General features: G+C 49.5%; 4 protein-coding genes across 4 annotated transcripts; 3 read left to right on the top strand and 1 right to left on the bottom strand.

Moving 5' to 3' along the window:
* Positions 1-7,339: 7,339 nt before the first annotated feature.
* On the top strand, positions 7,340-7,785 carry FOXG_01707 (uncharacterized protein; the record flags this gene model as incomplete). The annotated part of the gene is made up of 2 exons (XM_018378663.1): positions 7,340-7,537; positions 7,612-7,785. The coding sequence occupies 2 exons, from the start codon at positions 7,340-7,342 to the stop codon at positions 7,783-7,785; spliced, it is 372 nt and encodes a 123-aa protein (XP_018234621.1).
* Positions 7,786-8,624: 839 nt separating this feature from the next.
* FOXG_01706 (uncharacterized protein) lies at positions 8,625-10,267 on the top strand (the record flags this gene model as incomplete). Its single annotated transcript, XM_018378662.1, has 3 exons — positions 8,625-8,945; positions 8,998-9,472; positions 9,579-10,267. The coding sequence occupies 3 exons, from the start codon at positions 8,625-8,627 to the stop codon at positions 10,265-10,267; spliced, it is 1,485 nt and encodes a 494-aa protein (XP_018234620.1).
* A 2,921-nt stretch (positions 10,268-13,188) lies between these two features.
* On the top strand, positions 13,189-17,748 carry FOXG_01705 (uncharacterized protein). Its single transcript, XM_018378661.1, has 4 exons — positions 13,189-13,930; positions 13,978-14,699; positions 14,754-15,292; positions 15,348-17,748. The coding sequence occupies exons 1-4, from the start codon at positions 13,244-13,246 to the stop codon at positions 15,905-15,907; spliced, it is 2,508 nt and encodes an 835-aa protein (XP_018234619.1). The 5' UTR covers positions 13,189-13,243; the 3' UTR covers positions 15,908-17,748.
* Positions 15,463-18,281, bottom strand: FOXG_01704 (uncharacterized protein). Its single transcript, XM_018378660.1, has 2 exons — positions 17,797-18,281; positions 15,463-17,747 (listed from the first exon to the last, which is right to left on the bottom strand). Exons 1-2 carry the CDS (start codon positions 18,047-18,049, stop codon positions 16,099-16,101), a joined length of 1,902 nt encoding a protein of 633 aa, XP_018234618.1. The 5' UTR covers positions 18,050-18,281; the 3' UTR covers positions 15,463-16,098.
* Between the last annotated feature and the right edge of the window lie 39 nt (positions 18,282-18,320).

The raw sequence follows: 18,320 nt of genomic DNA, 5'->3' as shown, positions 1-18,320 counted from the left end.
AGACAATATCATCTACAGAATCCACAATCAACACTCCACGCGGCGTGAGGAGCTCTCACAAAACCGCCGGTGTCGCAGGAAACATGCCGGCAGAGTCCCTGACCCAGATCTGTGGCGGTATCAACTTGGCAGAGTTCTCGTTCTAATTATCATCAACTACAAGTTCGCGCCAAGAGGCAGTGTACGGAAACGTTTGTTCCCTTCTGGGAATGGTGGCCCGGTTCAAGTGGACCAAAGCAAGGAGACCAAGCTAACAAAAACTCTGTGTCTGTTTGAGGGAGAATTTGTGCCACGATAAGCCAGCAAGCAAGTGTTTATTATAGAGGGGTATGAGGCCGGCGAGAACGAGAATAGTATCAAAGATCTATGAAAAGCTCATGTGAGGTTGGACAACATATCAAAGTGACAGGTGACAGGTGACAGGAACCGCAATTTCGCAGTCTGTCGTACTGCATGGCAGGTTTGCCATGATTTCCGCACGCCGGAAGCACTCGGTCTATAAGCTGTTCGTGCCTGAACAGTTGTCTTTTGCCAAACCAATTTTCTGTGTTTTCGTGCCATGCCAGGACTACGGGTGATTCCTGCAAGGTCCCGTACGCCCAGTGTCACAGTCGTGATAATTTTGATTTGTAAAGGGCGGGTAGTGACATGGCGGCTGACCCGGTGGCTTTTACTTCCACTGTCCGCTGTGCCACTACTGTACGGAACAATTTCAGGCAAAGCGAAGGGAGTGGTGATTCGAAACTGCCTCAAGTCAACAAAGTCCATGGTGTTGTGATTACGACTCGCGAGCCCCCTGTAATTTCTTTACTTGAGACAGGGGTTTCCCTGAAGGACCCATCATATCCCACCGTGGAAACAAAGGGAGATCTTCCGGTAGGATTCATCGGGATGTCCACCATCAAATCCATGCGCATCCACGGTGTCGGAGAGGGCGGCCAAGATAATAATGGCCATAATATAGGTAGGCAGGCTAACAAAGCAGCAGAGCAGAATGTTCAGCTGGCAGGGGCTGGATAGTATCACAGAAGGAGGACGCCTAGATGTTTACCAGCATTCCTTTCTCTCCCACAAGTTCGCCGTTATTATACCGCCCCGCGAGAACCCGGCCGGCCGGGTTATTGGTGCTTCACGTTCCTGGGCCGAGCACCAATCCCCTGGAAAGTCGTCCACTACCTGTGCAAACGCCCTTGACGCACTCTCGATTTGGATCTTAGTCCGTGATCGTGGCTGGCTCAAATGAGATTTGATCCCCTCTAAGCTCGAATGTCTTATCCAGCCACAAAAGACGGTCCAGATACCAACAAAACACATTTCTTTGTCGTTTCATGAATTTTGCTCTCCCTAATAAGAAGCGACGAATCCTGAAATGTATTACACATCATCTTCGACTCCTTATTCCTGCATAAATATCCCCAGTCCTGCTTTATAAATAGCGCGTTTCGAGAACAGAAGGCTGGCGGTCTTTATAAAAAAAAAAAAAAAAAAAGGAATCACTATCTGCCATCGTGAAAGAAAGGGCTTTTAGAGGAGAACTGAAAAAAAAAAAAAAAAAGCTCTTTGTGATATTGACCAGCCGTTGAGACAGCCCCTAGAGCCCTCACGTATGAAAATTAGAGTAGAGGCCTTTGCAGTGCTCGGTGAGTGACAAGTCGCTATGGCATACATTGGAGACACGACGTGATTAGTCCATATACGGAGTATCGACGAGAGCTTGGTCGAGGCCCACGAAAAATTGTTATCCCCGGAGAAGTGTAAGATACCAGGACACCCTACCTAGACTACGTAGTGGGCGCTGTTCAAGTTGGTTTGGGGTTTTGCTCTGCCTTTTTGCTCTATCCAGTCCCACTCGATGACAAGAGCTTGCTTCATTAGCTTATTAGAGAATCTACCACAAGTGTCGTTACGTGATGATTCAGAGTCTGATAAGCTTGACCCCAGCAGCTAGGTTACCGACGGCGGATTGCGTCGGTTGCTTGGACTAGTGAACTGCTGCTAGGTTATTGAAGACATGCCACATCCATGGCTGCCTCTCATCAGAGCTTTGCTCTTTATCCGACTTGCTTTTTCAGTGCAGGCGGATTTCTGAGCTTTCTGCTTGATATCAGCGTTCGAATTGCCCACGGCCGGCCTCATTGCAAGCCTCCCCAGAGACAACGCAGCACCTACAGGGCTAAGCGCTAAGGTAGCCTGGGAATCCTAGAAAGGAATAGCAAGCACCGCCAAGACTCGCTGGCCACGTGTTGGATGGATCCGCTTCTGGCCTTATTCGACCAGACGAGAAACAACATGCCCCCTGTTCGCCGTTCAAGAGCCCATTTCGGGCCTCTACGTTGACCAGTCTCGTCGTTGGCATGCATGTATGCACGCAGTAGCTCGATTCATCCATGATCCTTGAGCTCTGCATGTTCGACAATGATTCCGGTTCAATGTATCCCATGACTCTGCCTATGACACAAGCGTCACGAATAGGTACAGCTGTATTTATTTGCCCTGGCATTAATGAGAAATTTAGCACATTGATAGCTGAACATTTCCTCACCGGAACAACACGTTTTTGACTTTCAAGTCCAAGGCATTTTCTTCTTTCCTTAACGACATGGCTGACATCGAAGCATCGATCATTATGTCATCGAAGCCGTAGCCATTGAAAATGAGCACAGAGCTAGAACACCAGTTTGCGATTAGTAGACCGACCTCTTCTTAAGTTGCATCGGGCAGCAGATGCTCATCAGTGGCAAGAAACGGCCCGTTGAGAAGCATGACGGGTGATGAAGCTTGTCATGAGAGCTGCCTGTGACTTAACATACCAAGTTGCAGGCAAAAAGGTTTGAAGATTCTCCAAGAGAACACTGGTCTACCGAGACGATGGGACATGGGGATTAAGTTGAAGCTGGGCCCAAGCCCCAGTAACAGGGGCATCGGATCTCAGCCTTCGCTTGCTTGTACGAGTAGGCCACGAGCTGCTCCAATCGTTAATGTGGTAGATTTGCCACGGCCTAGAGCTTTCCAGAGGACTGGTAACTCTCGCTAGGACCTCTAGCAATCCAACCCTGCCTCTGTTCGGCCGCCCAATACCCAATCCTGGTTTAACCTGTCCATCGATACTACGGTGCCGAATGTTGCTATACAAGATGCCGTACTGAAAGATCATCAGTAGATCCTGGTTGTATCAGGAGTCGATCCGTACAGCAGATATGCATCCGGTGAGCTCAACACCTCAACTTTTCGCTCTAAAAGGTTGATTTAGTCCGACTGCTCAGTTTCTAGGACCTCCTGAGGAGGTTCTTCTTCAGGGGCAGAGTTCGGTCGTGATCCATTATCTAGCCGTGCTCAACGGGCATGGAGTGACTTGTTGGTACTTAGCATAAGGTAGGTCTTCCAAGCCAGCCTCTGCCCCATCTGCGCTAAGCCTTAGTTTCTGCGGGCCTCCTGGTAGACACTAGCACGTTGACCAATCGCAACTTTACACTCCGCAACAGATCCTGAGACATTGTCTCTGATGAGGCAGCCGTTATGCTTGCTCAACGCTCAAGGCGGACGCCTGATAAGCACCTTCAGATAAAGCATCAAAACGGCGACGAATTAGCCCTTATATTAGTGCTCCTGGGTAGATGTTTAAATCGTACGTTTTTCTCACTCAAAACGTCGCCTTTGTTCCTGTACCCCTTGAAGTCGCAGGAAGATATGTGCGGGCCGCGGATCTAGTGCCCGGACGTGGTAAGCGAGGGAAATATCTGATAATTCTGAATCTTTGGTAAATCGCGACCCCGAAAATGCTCGGATCTGTTTCTGACCAGGACCTCTTACAAGGGTAACCTCGTGCCAGCGGTTTTGTCTGAATGACGACCAGGGATTAATGCAACCTGTGGTCGGAAATGCATATCGACAAGGGTACTATACTCGATTCAGTACGTGACGTCCTCAGTATGTAAGTGCCGAAGACAATTGGGCTTCAGACGCTTGTAATCACAGCTCGAATTGGAACAGTGTCCTGCGGGTGTTTGTGTGTACTCAGCTGGGAAAGGATTGTATCGTAGCAACCACCACGGCTTCCTTTTTTGGCTCGATTGCGCTTAACTACTGAGCAAGGTCGCTACTTATTTAGGCCATTGTTGACGATAACGACCAGACATGCAGTTTTATGACGGTTCAGAGCCGCAAAGTCGAAGTGACCGTCCAAAAGTGATCGACAAGATCGGCCCCTGCCAGTATCGGGACGGCTTCTTCCCGACAGCAAAGACCATGTAGTCACTTCCAGATCGCATCTGGAATCCCAGGCCGTTGACTTTCTAATGTCTTTTCTTGTTGGCGGCTCCCCGGTGTCTTCTCTTCATCGGAAATCACCGCAAAGTGTGTAGAAGCTACCATGGGTTCCAAAGCACTCTGAACACCTGACGTTAATGCACAAGGTATCGTAGTGCATGTACAAGCTCTGGAGTACATCGTATCCGAGATCCTGGTTTTCTGTCAAGTAACCCCCGCACTGAAGAGCTAATCATTTCCTAGACCAGTTTCTGGGGGGCATAATGGTGCACATCTTATGTAGATCATCCGCCAGGAAAATGCCTGCAACATGCACAAAGCATATCAAGAAAGATTTCGATCCTCGCTCGCAAGCAAAGCGCCTCCACTGAAGCAATTCGCGGTCTGCCGTGAATCTCGACGAAGACAACAACAAGAAAGAAAGTGACGCGGTCTCTCACAAGCCGCCCAGGCAGGTGCAGGTACATACGAGTTTGCTTATTAGTGAGTCGAGACCGTTCTCTTCGGCTTTGCCGTGAACTTCATTCTGGCTCAACCCCACCCCGTCGTACCTGAGAAGTGGATGTGCTGTGATGTTGAAAATGAGTGTGTGACCCACTACACCGATACCAGAGACCTGAGAAGATCAGTTTGACATGCTGATGAACAACAAAATCGCTCTCTCAATTTCAACTTACTAACGTGCGTTGCTCGGAATGATCAGCACCATCAGCATTGAAAACTTCCATAGACAGCAACCTGGTTATGGAAGGACTTGGCTGTTTGGTTGTGATAAATAACTTTTTGGCCCTGTATCAAGCATACGTAGTCGGGTCCGTGTAACTCTCACATTGGTGCATTTTCGTCAATGGGAAGCACAATGACGGTGCTGTTGTGCTGCGATGCTACACTCAAATTCGTTGTTTCGATATATCATTTCCGGGCTCCTAGGTTTCCTTGGATAAGCACCGTGCGCTTCAGCGTTGGAGCCCTGCCAGTTTTGGAAAGCTTGGTTTGTTTCCATCCCTGAACAGTTGCGTTTCCGGTGACCCGCCTCTGGCGAGACTTACAGCTGGCCTGAATTGTCGCTTATCCATGCCGTTGATTCGTAAACTCTGGCTGATGACCCCATCGTGGGCTAGGATTGACTCGCTGGCGACTACATACCTGTCATAGCCATGGCTGGACAGGTTCTTGACGCTTGAGAGTCGCATCCTCCTGGCCTCTCAAGGCCGGTGACGGACACATTCCCAATCTCGTTGTACAGCCCTGGCGTCAGTCTCCTGCAGGTGCGCAATTTGCGGCCGGGCCCGCTAATGGCCAACCGCTCGCGCTCCCTCGCACCCTTTTCACATTTTCACCGGTCGTGGCGTGGCTTGAAGCGCTGAGCGAACCTCACTTGGCTTGATGATATCAGAACGCGAAGATAGACCAAGCAGTGCCTGTATGACAATGTCGGAACAGTCGCATCTGAACCAAATATTCCTTGTAGACTGGAACTCGTCACAAAGGCACACTGCTTTCCTGAGCTTGAAAATGCAGAGAGCCGACTGAACCGCCTTACTGGGAACCAGAGCGCACTACAGACGTAGTGTTTAAGCCGCTTACACAACTTCACGCAATCCCTCGTCTTGCTGTCGATCGAACCACGCCTCTTGGGGACACACCAAGTTGCAATGTCCGATATAGACAGAAGGGGTTGTACGCGAGGGATGCCAACGGCTAGGAAGGATGTTCGGTTGTAGCACCATTCAGAGCTGTCATAGTTTGTTTCGACTATGTAAATGCGCAGAAGAGGACTTACATGGACGTGAAAATTGGCAAGCTGAATAGCCAAGGTTACATTCGCCATACTATATGCACTCAACGTTGTTCAGCTCTGCAAAGCGATGTAAAGATGAATATCCAGACCGAGTTGGGACTTTCCTACCTGCAGTTCCTTGTGCAGGGGTGGTACGTGGATTGTTGAAGTATCATGTAAGTCGTTCGCCGTCAAATAGTTCAGTCTGATTTGGAGAAACTTTTTGACTCGGCGACTTGTATGGTTACGACCTGCTTGGTGTGAACAACCTCAATGGCAAACTAACAAACAAGGCTGCAGGATCGCAAATTCTCTCCGCAGGGTTTGTTCGCAGCCGTCAATTTGGTGTGATGTGATAATGTGGTTGCACAGCTAATGAATGAGCTTATTATGCCGTCCGCCACCAGCGAATGTGACAAAGACAATGTTGCACAAGCTGGACACTCAATCTGCTGTTTGATCTTTGTGTGCCATGATGAAAGACAAGAAGTGGGTGAATATGTGGACTTCAGCTGGACCAATGTGAACTGAGAAAGCCCTTGTATGGTGAGCAGAAGCAAGCGGCAAAAAGGCAGACTGCACTTGATACTCAGGTAGGTACCAACCTACCTGCCTGCCTTATGGATACTTTTGAGCAATCACGAGGAAGGTGGTCGTGAAGTGGCAAGCTGGAAGCTAGAAATGGAAAGCATAATCTGTTTTAGGATAACGTCTTTCCCTCACAAGCCCGAGTAGGGTACGGCGCAGAAGGTAAGTCTTTCGGGGTATACCTGCCTCATCTCACCTCCCAGCTCCTCGGGACTGCATGAAAGAAGGCCCAGGCCAATGACAGAGATGGGTTGACCGAGCATGATTGGCTGGGGACTGACGGCTTCATCAGCTACAGCACGCTGCAAGCGCTGGGCCGGCCCTCGTACAGGGGGTTCTGCTTAGGTACGATCTACTTGCCTCTTCACGATACCTGCCGGCCCAATCTAAGACTTCTGGACTTCTCGGGCCCGGAGCCTATTTGACTACGCCGACTCAATTCGCTTAATTCGCAGCTCAACTCATGCATGAATGGCCTCACGGAGCGAATTCGTGTTATCGCCGACAGTTCGCATTTCTGAGGAAGTCAGGCCGAACACCAGGGATCTGGAACTAAGCATCACATATGCATCAGAGAGATGAATATTGTCCTGATCTGACTGAATATCAGTCCTTATTCTGGCAAGATCATCTGTTGTTTAGACCTCTGGGCAATGCTAATACGATACGGGATTATGCGTCTCACAGAGTCAATCACCACCCAACATGGATGAGCAACGGTGGAAGGGCAATGTCAACGACAACGAAAACACCAATAGTTGGCCGAATGAGACAAGGTCAAGGCACAGAAACTGGAGCGCCGCCGCCCTGGGACCCGGCCCTACAAACCTGCATCAACCCCTCGAGCTAAGTGCGAGATCTAGCGCGGACTCCACTGTCGCAGCTCTTGCATCTTCTTTTGGAGTAGGTCCACAACAGCTATTCCCTTTCACAGTCAAGACAGGCGAACGCAGGACCCGCTGACCCAATCCCGCCAGAACGGTGACTTCAAGCCCTCCGAGGGAGGCTTCGGAGGGATACAGAACTGTGGATCAACGAGCGTGGACAAGGCGCCGCCACGACGGCAGCACAGGCCGGCGCGGAGCGCTCCCTCCTTTGCAGTGCCCACTGCAGCATGTAGGTGCCTTCAAGGACCCCCGGCGCACGCCTAAAACAAAACTCTCGCTTAGCCTTGTCGTTAGGAAGGGTGGACAGGGGCTAAATGCAGGGATGAGGTCAGTGGACGAGCCTCCAGCTCTTGAGCCCGCAGTCCGGAACCTGAGCCCAAAGTTGCTCTAGGTACCTGGCCAGAGCACAGCACCACTTAGGCTTTTGTGCTGGTACTTCGAGTGTGCGCGGAGCCCCTGCTGCTCTGCCTATGACCAGACATCTCGCCGCGATGTGATCTCCTCCCCCGGCCATGTTGGGATCCAGGGGCCTGATTGCTTCTTTTCGACCCCAGCTCCCTCGGGTGAGAACCCACACGCCATCTTGCAGACAGTTTACTATGATGGGCCAAAATGACTGCCGGTGTTTCCAAGGGCTCCTCAGGCTGTGTACAACGTGAAGAGGTCGTTCCCTTCTTTTACCCTCGCACACCCCTCCAAATCTCCATCATTGCTTTCCCTTCCGACTAAGAACCTCCTTCGTCTACTTCATCCTTAAGAGGGCAATTTGACTGACCTTTTGTCTCACCATTGCGGTACCCTTCTCGCTTGCCTGGATTGCCTTGCCTTAACAACGGATCTTCAAAAGACGACTTGTTCCGCTACCTAACGCAACTTCATCACCCACGATCTCCTCACTCTCTTTTCTTCTATTTGATATTGTCTAGCCAGTCTGACCAAGTCACTCTTTACTCGTAATCGACAAGATATCGATCTTCCATTCGTTCATACCTTTAAGATTTCAAGTTTTACAGAACCTGACCCTGACTTACACGCGGGTCTGGATTCTTCATTCCAATCATTGCCACCAACTCACCTGTTACATTCCTGAATAAAAGCCAGTGATGGAGAACATGGGCTCATACCACCACCAACTTCAGTGGTCTGGCTGGGGCTACCAGAGCGCTGCTCATCAATACCCCAGATACTCTCAACAACTACCAAGTTATGCGGCTTACCTCCCTGAATCGATGGAGCTTTACAATGCTCACCAGGGGCATCTCCTACATCATCACCAAATGTCTAGAACAACTGAGACAAAGCCTCGACTCTCTAAAGAGGAGGTCGAGATCCTCGAAGCCGAGTTTCAGAAGAATCACAAGCCCAACAGCACTACCAAGAAGGCACTGGCCGAGTCTATGAGAGTAGACAACTCTCGTATCAATGTCGGTGTTCGATTTTGAGAAACTTATACCGAAATTACTAACAAACTCGCAGAACTGGTTCCAAAACCGACGAGCACGGGAGAAGAAGGAGAAAAACATCCGCGAGTACGCGGCGAAGCAGAGAATGGACAAAGACACAACTGCCAATGAATCCGGTGTCCACTCAGACGACGACCATCTTTCTGATCGGGTCGTTTCCAGCGCTCCATTCCCAGCCCCTCGCCCTCTCGAAATCCGGTCGACAGACGTATCAAGTCCTGAGCATGAAAGCGAGAATGATGCTAGCCACTCCGATTTTGGTGCCGGCTCATCCCCAAATCTATCTTCCCAACCTACACCAGAGCCTGTGTCCGCATCTCTCAACGCATCCTTGCCCTCGTACAGTCAGTATCCTCAACTGATTGTGCCAAACGAGGATGGCGAACCTACTCCTTCATTATCCCAGCAGTGTTTCCCTCGCCTGTCCACATCCCCTATCCAGGAGCAATATGTTTACTCCAGCAACAACCTTGCTGTGGACCAGTCTAGTCAGTCCTCCATGGGTCTGAAGCCCTCCCCTTCAATGGGATATTGCATCTCGTCGAAACAGACGCCCACCTCAACTTGCCATCAACGCCTCCCGCAGTTACTCAGCAAGTGGTCCTAGAACCGGATTAGACATGGGAAGAAGGGCAGATGTTGGCCACTCAATGCGTCGTGTTGCTTCCGCGACTGGTGTTGGCCGTATCAGCAAACCCTGTGGTGGCCCCCGAAGCCCCTACTTCGAAAGAAACCCCGAGGCTCTGATGCAGCTTAACCGCTCCCCTAACTTCCAGTCTGCTGCAACAATCGCACCGCCCACTCCCAATACACCTGTCGTAGCAAACCAGCAAGGCTTATGCGAGGCCACTCCGGCTAGCACAGTAGCATACGAAGAGAAGTACCCAATGGATCTTGCCATTCACGACCCAACCCTGCGTACCCCTCCCACTACACCAGGTGTCATGGATCAACTGTACAGCAACGAATCTGTATATCAGGTCGCCGTGGCGGATGAACCTCTGGTGACACCAGGACTGGCGCCATACCCCAATGAGTTCGAGGTTCCTGGTACCTCAAGCCAAGTACCCAACTATGTTTCCCAGGGGTGCTCTAGCCAGCCCCAGACCCCTTCTTATGGCGCCCCAATGGGGCCTACCTACTTTGGCTTCGCTGGTGGCAATGCTGAGTACAATTGGTCTGATGACGCCTCATTATCAGCACATTCATCGCCTGGACAAAGCCAGCAGAGCGTCAATTTTATGAACATGACGCCCTCCAGCTTCACATACTCGGACAAGTGAATGTCCGAACATGACCCAAAAACGCGTCGTTACGGACCGCTATCAGCAGCCAACGGCCTCTTGCAACTTGTACATAACATCGATTTCTTTTCTATTTCATCAAGGGCATTGTACAGTATAGACACAATGTCTTCACAGCAGCAGAAAATTGACAAATGTCAAAGCTAGCGACCATTGTTTGTTTCTCTTTTGTCATGTCTTTTCGGTATTTTATGAATGAATACAACGGCATCATACCCTAATGTAATGGGAGGACGGCACTGGCTGGCGCTCGGGCATGTACACAAGGAGCGGAGTTTATTATCATCACGGAGGATCAGCTACCACGGAATTGGCGCGAGATCCTGGCCGGGAGAATATCATTCATGGAAGGTACCACATTGGAACACATCTATGCCATGACCGCTGGAAAAGTTGGTAGCACATGGAGAAGCACTAAGGAAAATGCAGAAATATACATGAATCTGCAATTCAATTAAACTCATCTCTACATCGCATGATTGACTTTGTTCAAAATAAGATAGTATGTTGCAGACTTGGTAGTTATGGAATGACAAGACCTCCATGGGGTAGACACAGCCCTGCCATGACGGGCCACAGGTATAAGACTGTTCATGAAACTGAACTTGAAGTAGTAAGTATCAAACTAGTTTACGGAGAGCCCATAGACAGAGAAAGCTCAGCGCACACCCCTGACGATGGTATGTTGTTTTAGACCCTAAGGTTGTGAACCTAAAAGCGTTGTGGTGGTGTCCCACATTCCTGTCCTGTAAAGTGGTGGTTCCCAAAGCAGTAACAGATCGAGTTCTAGTTGGATGGCGCTATCCAGAAACCTTGCTCTTGACTCAAACGAACAATGAAAATGCCTTTGGCTCGCCAGTTCCTGTTTCTGGTCACATTAGCCCAAACCCGAGAACCGGGTCTCAGCCCGGACGGGCCAGTCCGAAGAGAAGCCCCGGGCCGCCGAAATCTGGTCCTATGACGGAAGAGCCCAACCAATCAGACGTCCCTATCTAAGATCCTCACAAAATTCTTGTGCCCATGACGGTTCCGCACTACATGGTACGTACAGCACTATCTGCTCCGAGGGAAAAGGGTTGGCGCGGGGGATCGACACTGCAAGTGCTGATTATGTCCAACGGGATCGATTAGACGGCCAATTGAGTATGAGATGGTAGAAGTATGGGGCACGTATATCTCGAATTCAAATCACTTCTTCACCCTGATAGCCTCAACACGGGGCTTGTACTACTCGCAACATCCTCAAGGTAAGAATAGGAAGACACTTACCGTGAATCCTCCACGTACTAGTCAGTCACTTGACAGAAGACACCTATAGTACCTTGCTAAAAGTAGTTGGTCAGCCCAAAACACGAAAGATAAACGGCACAGTTGGGGTGGCTATCAAACGTCTGCTCGCTTACCAGATTACGCTTTGGAGGCTTGCCGGTTTTTGAGGAAAGTCAAAAAGGATCTCCGTTGCATCGAATGCAGCCTGACTGGACTAACGTAAGGGACAACGACCTTGAGAAATGTTTGTCTCCTGTTCCTTGCAGTAATGCGTGCGGTGATCAATGGCCGACCATGTTCAAGACATAAAGAGCCATGGCTATAGAGTATCGACTAAGATTCAAAGAGTTGAACGTGGCTCTGCAGCCACTAGAAAATGGCAAAATTGACGTTTACGAGCCTGGCAAGCCTGGATAAGCAAAGATCTCTTGCGCTGATGATTGCTCAGAGCTGAATAAGTGGCTGTTTGTTGTTGTCCGACATCACATGCGCTATCATGTAAGAGTCTTGGCATTCATCCTGTAGACGTCAGCTTCCGCCAAGTCACGGACGAGATACTTCGTATACAAGATAACTTCTACTCGCATACGAGCCTGTAGTAATGAAAGATCATTAAAGAGCCCCTGTAGCCGGGGCATCTTCAACGATAAGGAGGTGTAATGATGTGACTTGAATCGTCAAGAAGGATTGGCGTCGTAGCTGGGTGTGCCTTGTTTCATCCTCAGAAAGAATACTTGGTCGACAGATTATGATTTCAGACAAAGCTTAATACCTACTGGGTATCTTGAACTGAAGGTACTTAGCTGCTAATATATTTGCCTCTAGCACAGGGTTGAATACGGTATCAAATTGATCGCAAATCGATAAGTATAATGTTCGTGATCTGGATGATAGTATCCAGATTGATTCATGAGGTGGTCCTTTAAATCGGTAACAATTCATGGCGTGATGACATATCAAAAATACATTTCAAGAAAGAACATGATTTCGCACCTGCGGTGATTATATCCAATTGGAGAGAAGACAGCGAATGACTTCGATGTCATGATAACTACTATTCGCAGATAAGAGCAGCAAGTTGATGTATATTCTGAGGCGGTGAGGTGCTATAAGTTCTGTAGCGTATTCAGCGGTTTTCAAGTAGCCCATGCCCACTAAAATTAAGACGCGACGCGACCTACCTATTAAATACGTCACACCCAATCCTATCTGGAGCTCCCGTGCACGCACCCCCATTAAAACCACTTTAGCACATAAAATGCATGCTACTTGAGCACTTCATATCATAACAACAACAGTTTTTTGCAGCCTTGCAGCTATATCCTAAATTCAATTCTTTTTGTAACTGTATTCGAATATTCTCAGATGGATTTCGCCGCATGATACTTCGTCCGTTTCAATGTCCTCTTCCGCCGTTGCTGGCATAGACGCGACGCGTCCAGCGCGGTCAAGGATTTTGACACCAAGCTCTGAAGGGAGCTCAAATCACAAAGATGAGCTGCGTTCTCCCGAGGGACACAAGAGGAAGAGGGCCGACTCAGTTGCCATGGAGCACCTTTTGAAGCCGTCAATTGCTATCAAGGTTTGTGAATACGATCCGGCACTGTTGAATGCTTCAGCTAATTCGTGATTATGTAGCTTCATCCTCGGAAACTCAATGTCCAGCTTCGCATCCTCTATCCATTGATGGTCCTCCCCCGCGAACGTCTGCCTCTCTCTTGTATCGATTTCCACGCTACCAATGTCGATCTTGCTTCGTATCGATTCTTCGAGTCTCATGTCAAAATCCTTGACTTGGAGAGTCGCATGGGCTCTGGCCCCGTGGTACTTCTAGCCAGAAAGGAGGCAAGTCGTGCCGTATACGCTCTCGAGCGACAACCCAACGGAGTATATGTTGTATGCAGGCTAGGACCCTGGACAGACTTGGAGGCTCTAGCAGAAGACGCATCCGCTGTCTGTCGAGAACGCTTACGCCCAACTGCTAGAACCGAGCCTCAAAGCCAATACGGGCCCTCTGTAATTACCACCCCACACATTCATAAGGAAGAAAAGATCAAACGAGCGGCCATCGAAGCTATTCAAACCCTAGTCCGCAAAAGGCCCAGGTCGCAGTCTGTTTCAACATTGGCCGAGTCTGTGAAAATAGAAGCAGCCCCCGAAGCTGCTATAATCGCGGATTCCAAACTACCATCGCCAACCTTCAAACCAGAAGAAGTGGCACAAACCCTAGGCGAGCAGCAGACCCAGGCATCACGTCCTACAACTGCAATTTCAACCTCTGGCAACATCGACGAGCCTTCCCAACAGCTGACTACGGAAAGCATATTCGAAACTATAAGAACCCAGTACTACGAGATGCTATACAAGTCCATGGTGAGACCTTTAAGCCTGACTTTCACTGCCATAGCTAATCAACACAGGGATCGCTCGCCTATTTTGCCAAAGGGCCACTCTCTCGTGCTCGTTCTGCTTTCCATCTCGACCTTGAAGCTAATCTAGATATTGGTGATCTCATCGACTTCCTGAAAGGACTCGTTCTTACCACTGTCCAAATCGACAAAAAGTACCGTGAGACTATTCCAGCTCTCATAGCCCAGATGAAAACAGTGGTGGACAGTTCTGACGAAGGCCCAAAGAGAAAGCGCCGAGCCAAGAAGATGAAGATCGGAAAGGATGGGCTCTATCCATATGAAGAAGCTCATATCAGAAAGTGGTGGGCCACCAACAAGCCTGAACTGAAAGAGGACGAAACCAACGTTCCCACTCAACAAATTCAATCACTTACCTCTATGCTTCGCACGAGAGAAACACAGCTCCAGATGATAATCATATTGGAGATCCTGGCATTGACTCTTCTGAAACCCGCAGATGATGCGGAAGATAGCCAGCTCCCTCTATTGCCTGGTGCTGCTGAATCTCAAGGTGACGCGGTGGTTCCGTCAGCCAAGAAGCGGAGCAAACATAATCTTCCTGTTCTTGTAGATGTCCACGCTGATCGGTTGACTATCTGGCAATCTACCGCTTCCGACGAGCAGCTCCTTTTAGAAGATTCCCAAATTACTCAAGCACCGGATGGTCAATCTCAGCAGAAGGCGTCATCGGAGCCTCTGAAAGACTTTTGTGTGGACATCATTGTGCCATTGTAAGCCTCATGTTTCCCTGTCATCTCCGGATAACGACTGACTAGCTTCGGTAGCTTCTCCCATAGGCTCCCAGAGCTGTGTGATTCAATCAACCGCAAATTGGGAGGGCCTGTCATTGTGAAACCTACAAGGCCGAAGGTTCTAAAACGACCATCAAGCAAGCGTTCGCCGAAGCCAGGAGCAGTTGGCAAACGCTCTATATCAGGTCAGCCTACAAGGACGTTGCAAAGAGCTCTTTCGACAGAGCAGCAGTCGCGGCGAAGTGTTTCTAGGGGTCCCAGTAACATGATTGCCCTCATGCGCTCTGCAACATCCACTTCTCTGCCAGGAATCAAGCGAGAAGCTAGCGATCCATCCCTGGTTAAGTCGGTCCTGAACGCTGAGCCCGATCTAATGAATAGGAAGAGTGCGCCATTATCTCGGAGCAGCAGTGTATCCAACCTGCAAGACGCGAAATCTAACAAGAAAGCTCAAGTCGAAGCAGAGCTAAAGGAGGCTATCTCTTCTTTGAGGAAGCCTAACCGCGAAGTTGTCGGTAAGGCACTGGCTGAAGCGGCTGAGCGGCGAGCAACAGTGGGCTCTTCAGCCAAGAGTATGTATTCAAGTAGCAAACCTTGCGAGTATTTCTGGCTAACATCAACTCTCAGAAGTGAGAAAACCAGGCAGAAGCTCTCTAGGCGTATCCGTTGTGAAGGCAACGCCAGCAAACACACGTTTCAGAGATGTATTTGCGAAACCACATGTGACAGATACACCCATTATGAGCACTGAAGATGTCATTCCTCCTTCAAGCCTTCCCTCTATGGTTCCCTCTACTGGTCTCCGAGGAGCACAGCGGGATGGCTTCCGTCAGAGTCCAACTCCTGACATTGAGAGGATTGGCAGCACGCCTACAAAGGCCGGATCGAGTTTCATTCGTCGGCCTAGGAACGATGAAGACGTTTTGCCATTCCCGCCTTCATCGCCGTCTCTAGAACGACTAACTATGTCCGCTGCCGACCTGTTCAACCCGGGTGGGGTCACGAATCGAAAAAGAAAGGTCAGTTTCACTTTTTCTCGTAACGACGAGCTTTTGGCAACGCCCGTTAAGGGTATGAAAACAAAGAACATAGATATGGAGAACCAGGCGGCTAAGCCCATGCCTGCTAAGTCGGTGTCGATATATGAGAAATTAGGATGGGATGACGACCTAGATGACCTGTTATGAGTTACTTATCGGAACATTTAGCGGTGTTTTTATGAGGGGCATGCATCATTGCAGCAGGAGTTTCAGCATTGTTAGAAGGCGCTGGGAACATTATAAGAAATATTGTATCGGCAATGATATTAGAGATACGACACACGATACAGGTAATATGATAGCTCAACATGAATGCATTTGGATGGAATGAAAAGACCTTATGCCGCTGCTGGCTCTACCAACATAGTTGGCAAATCTCTGATATCGACATGCTCCTGTGACCCTAGATCAACAACTCGCATGGCCTCGAGGCCCACAACGCCTTCTTGTAGCGCGAGAAATTGAAGCTCGACTACGTGACAAGCTCCTGGGGCAAGAGGACCGACACGGGTATCAGCGCTTAAGCAAACAACATCAGTTGACTCGACAGACGAGTTCTTCTGTAATGCGTGGAGTACGTTTTCGTCCGTGACCGCATCGGCAACGTCTTTTTCACCATGTCGTCGACCACCCACTGAGGGAGGCCGTGTCATACGAACTTCGCCTCGCCGGCGCTTGGGAATAGCAACGAGGGCAAGTTTGCGGGGAGGCGCAGAGTTCTTTTCTGTGGTACGGTTGACGATATAGACGGTCCAAGAAAAGACCTGCCCCGGGTAGACAGGTTCAGAGGGGCCAGTGAAGGTCATGGTTATGCCAAGTTCTGTAATGGAAGCGTCTGTGTTGGATGTGGCAGCCTCGAGAGTGGGCAGGGCGTCTGGACGAATGATAGATGGCGATACCAGGGGGTTTACTGCTTGGCCTGTGATAGAAAGTTGAGATGGTCTATGGGCACGGACAATGCCAGTTCCAGCAGTTGCCGATCCATAGCCAGGATTGACTGGGAGAGTAAAGTCAAGCTGAGTTGACCATGACATGTTCATACTGGGCGTGCAGCGGCCCGGTATAACCTGAGCAGTAGCGGAGATTTGAATGTCCAGTTCCCGCATGGGGTTTTTGACTGTAACGTCGTGCTGACGGGGAGCAATGCGATAGAGGAACGTAATATGATCGTGAGACACGCAGGTAAGAGGTAGCTGCATACCCGCGTCATTGTTGAGGTTTTCGACAGTAGCGTCGAGAATTGAAAGTTCGATTTGATCTAATGATACCTCGCATTCGAAATGAGATGTAAAGTCAACTTCAAGCAGTGCGATCACGGCTGAGCTGGTCGGTGCTGTAGTCGGTCTTGAAAACCGGATTCTCGTGTGGACGACAGGGAAGATCTTGTGCTGAACCTGAGGCAGAGCTCGTATATGCTTCGTCACATCTTGTGAGCGCGTAACGGGTGTAACTCTTGATACTCGCAGTGCAGACAACCGAGGCTTCACTCCGCCGAGTGCAGCATCACTTCCGAAAGACTCGAGCAGGTTAAAGCCAGAGGGCACACCGCTCTGAAGGTAACCACTCCCCTTTCCAATGAGGTCAGTTGAAACCTCAGGTTTCATGCTCGCGGATGCGGTGAAGATGATGGCTGGTGCTGAGATTCGTGCACGAGGTCGACTCAAAAAGACGGGTAACTTCCATACAGCAAAAACGCTTTGGTCTAAGTTGGCATCATCACCACTTTCTTCACTATCGTTACTGTCCTCTTCTTCTTCTTCCTCCTCCTCCTCCTCCTCCTTCCCCCCGTCGACGATGATGAAAGGATCATCAATATCTGGGACTGTACCGGAGAAGATGGTATCCGTTGTAGAATTCTCCTTGCCATGGGTTTTGCTGTTGACGATCTGGGCTTCGACTGATATCACTAGCCGATTGAGGTGAGTGCGGAGTGATGCTTCATCTTTCCAGGGGCTTTTGAGAAGTAAAAGAACATTTACCGTCTCATCTGGGGATTGTGAGCAACAGAGTGACGCGAGAGATTGTGCGTTGCTTACCGAAGAATAATGTATCCCTGCGTTTGATTGAATCAAGTATTGACTTCCCAGGTTCGACATCCTTAAAAGCTGCTTCCAAATCTAAATCCGTATTCTCTGGTATAAGATACGACAAGTGTGACTGCTCAGCAAACTCAGTCGTAGGGTCGGTAATAAATAGGCTTCTTTTGAGTTGAGTGAGAGATTCAGGCTCATGTTGAGTAGCCTCCGTGGGTATAGATTCCCTGTCGGTGGTATTGCCAGAGCCTGACATTTCAGTCAGAGAATTCAACCGAGCCTGTTATGAAGAAAACTGATAACCTGAGTAGAATTGGGTCTTTCAAGTCGCGCGCTTGAAGGATCTCGTCTTTTTAACTATCATTGATTTGTTAGATTACCCGTGTAAGTCGGAATGCAGGTCATGCCCCTAAGCGACGTGGTCCCTCTGATAGATATCAATGCCTTAGGTAATCACGCATTTGGCTGTCGCGACGGGAAATGGTCTGTGCGCAAAAAGTTAGTGCTGCCGAAATCGACCATCTCTA

Source organism: Fusarium oxysporum, chromosome 5 (assembly GCF_000149955.1).
Source record: "Fusarium oxysporum f. sp. lycopersici 4287 chromosome 5, whole genome shotgun sequence".
NCBI lineage: Eukaryota > Fungi > Ascomycota > Sordariomycetes > Hypocreales > Nectriaceae > Fusarium > Fusarium oxysporum.
Note: the sequence above shows the minus strand (reverse complement) of the source record. Positions and strands in the feature narration are given on the sequence as shown.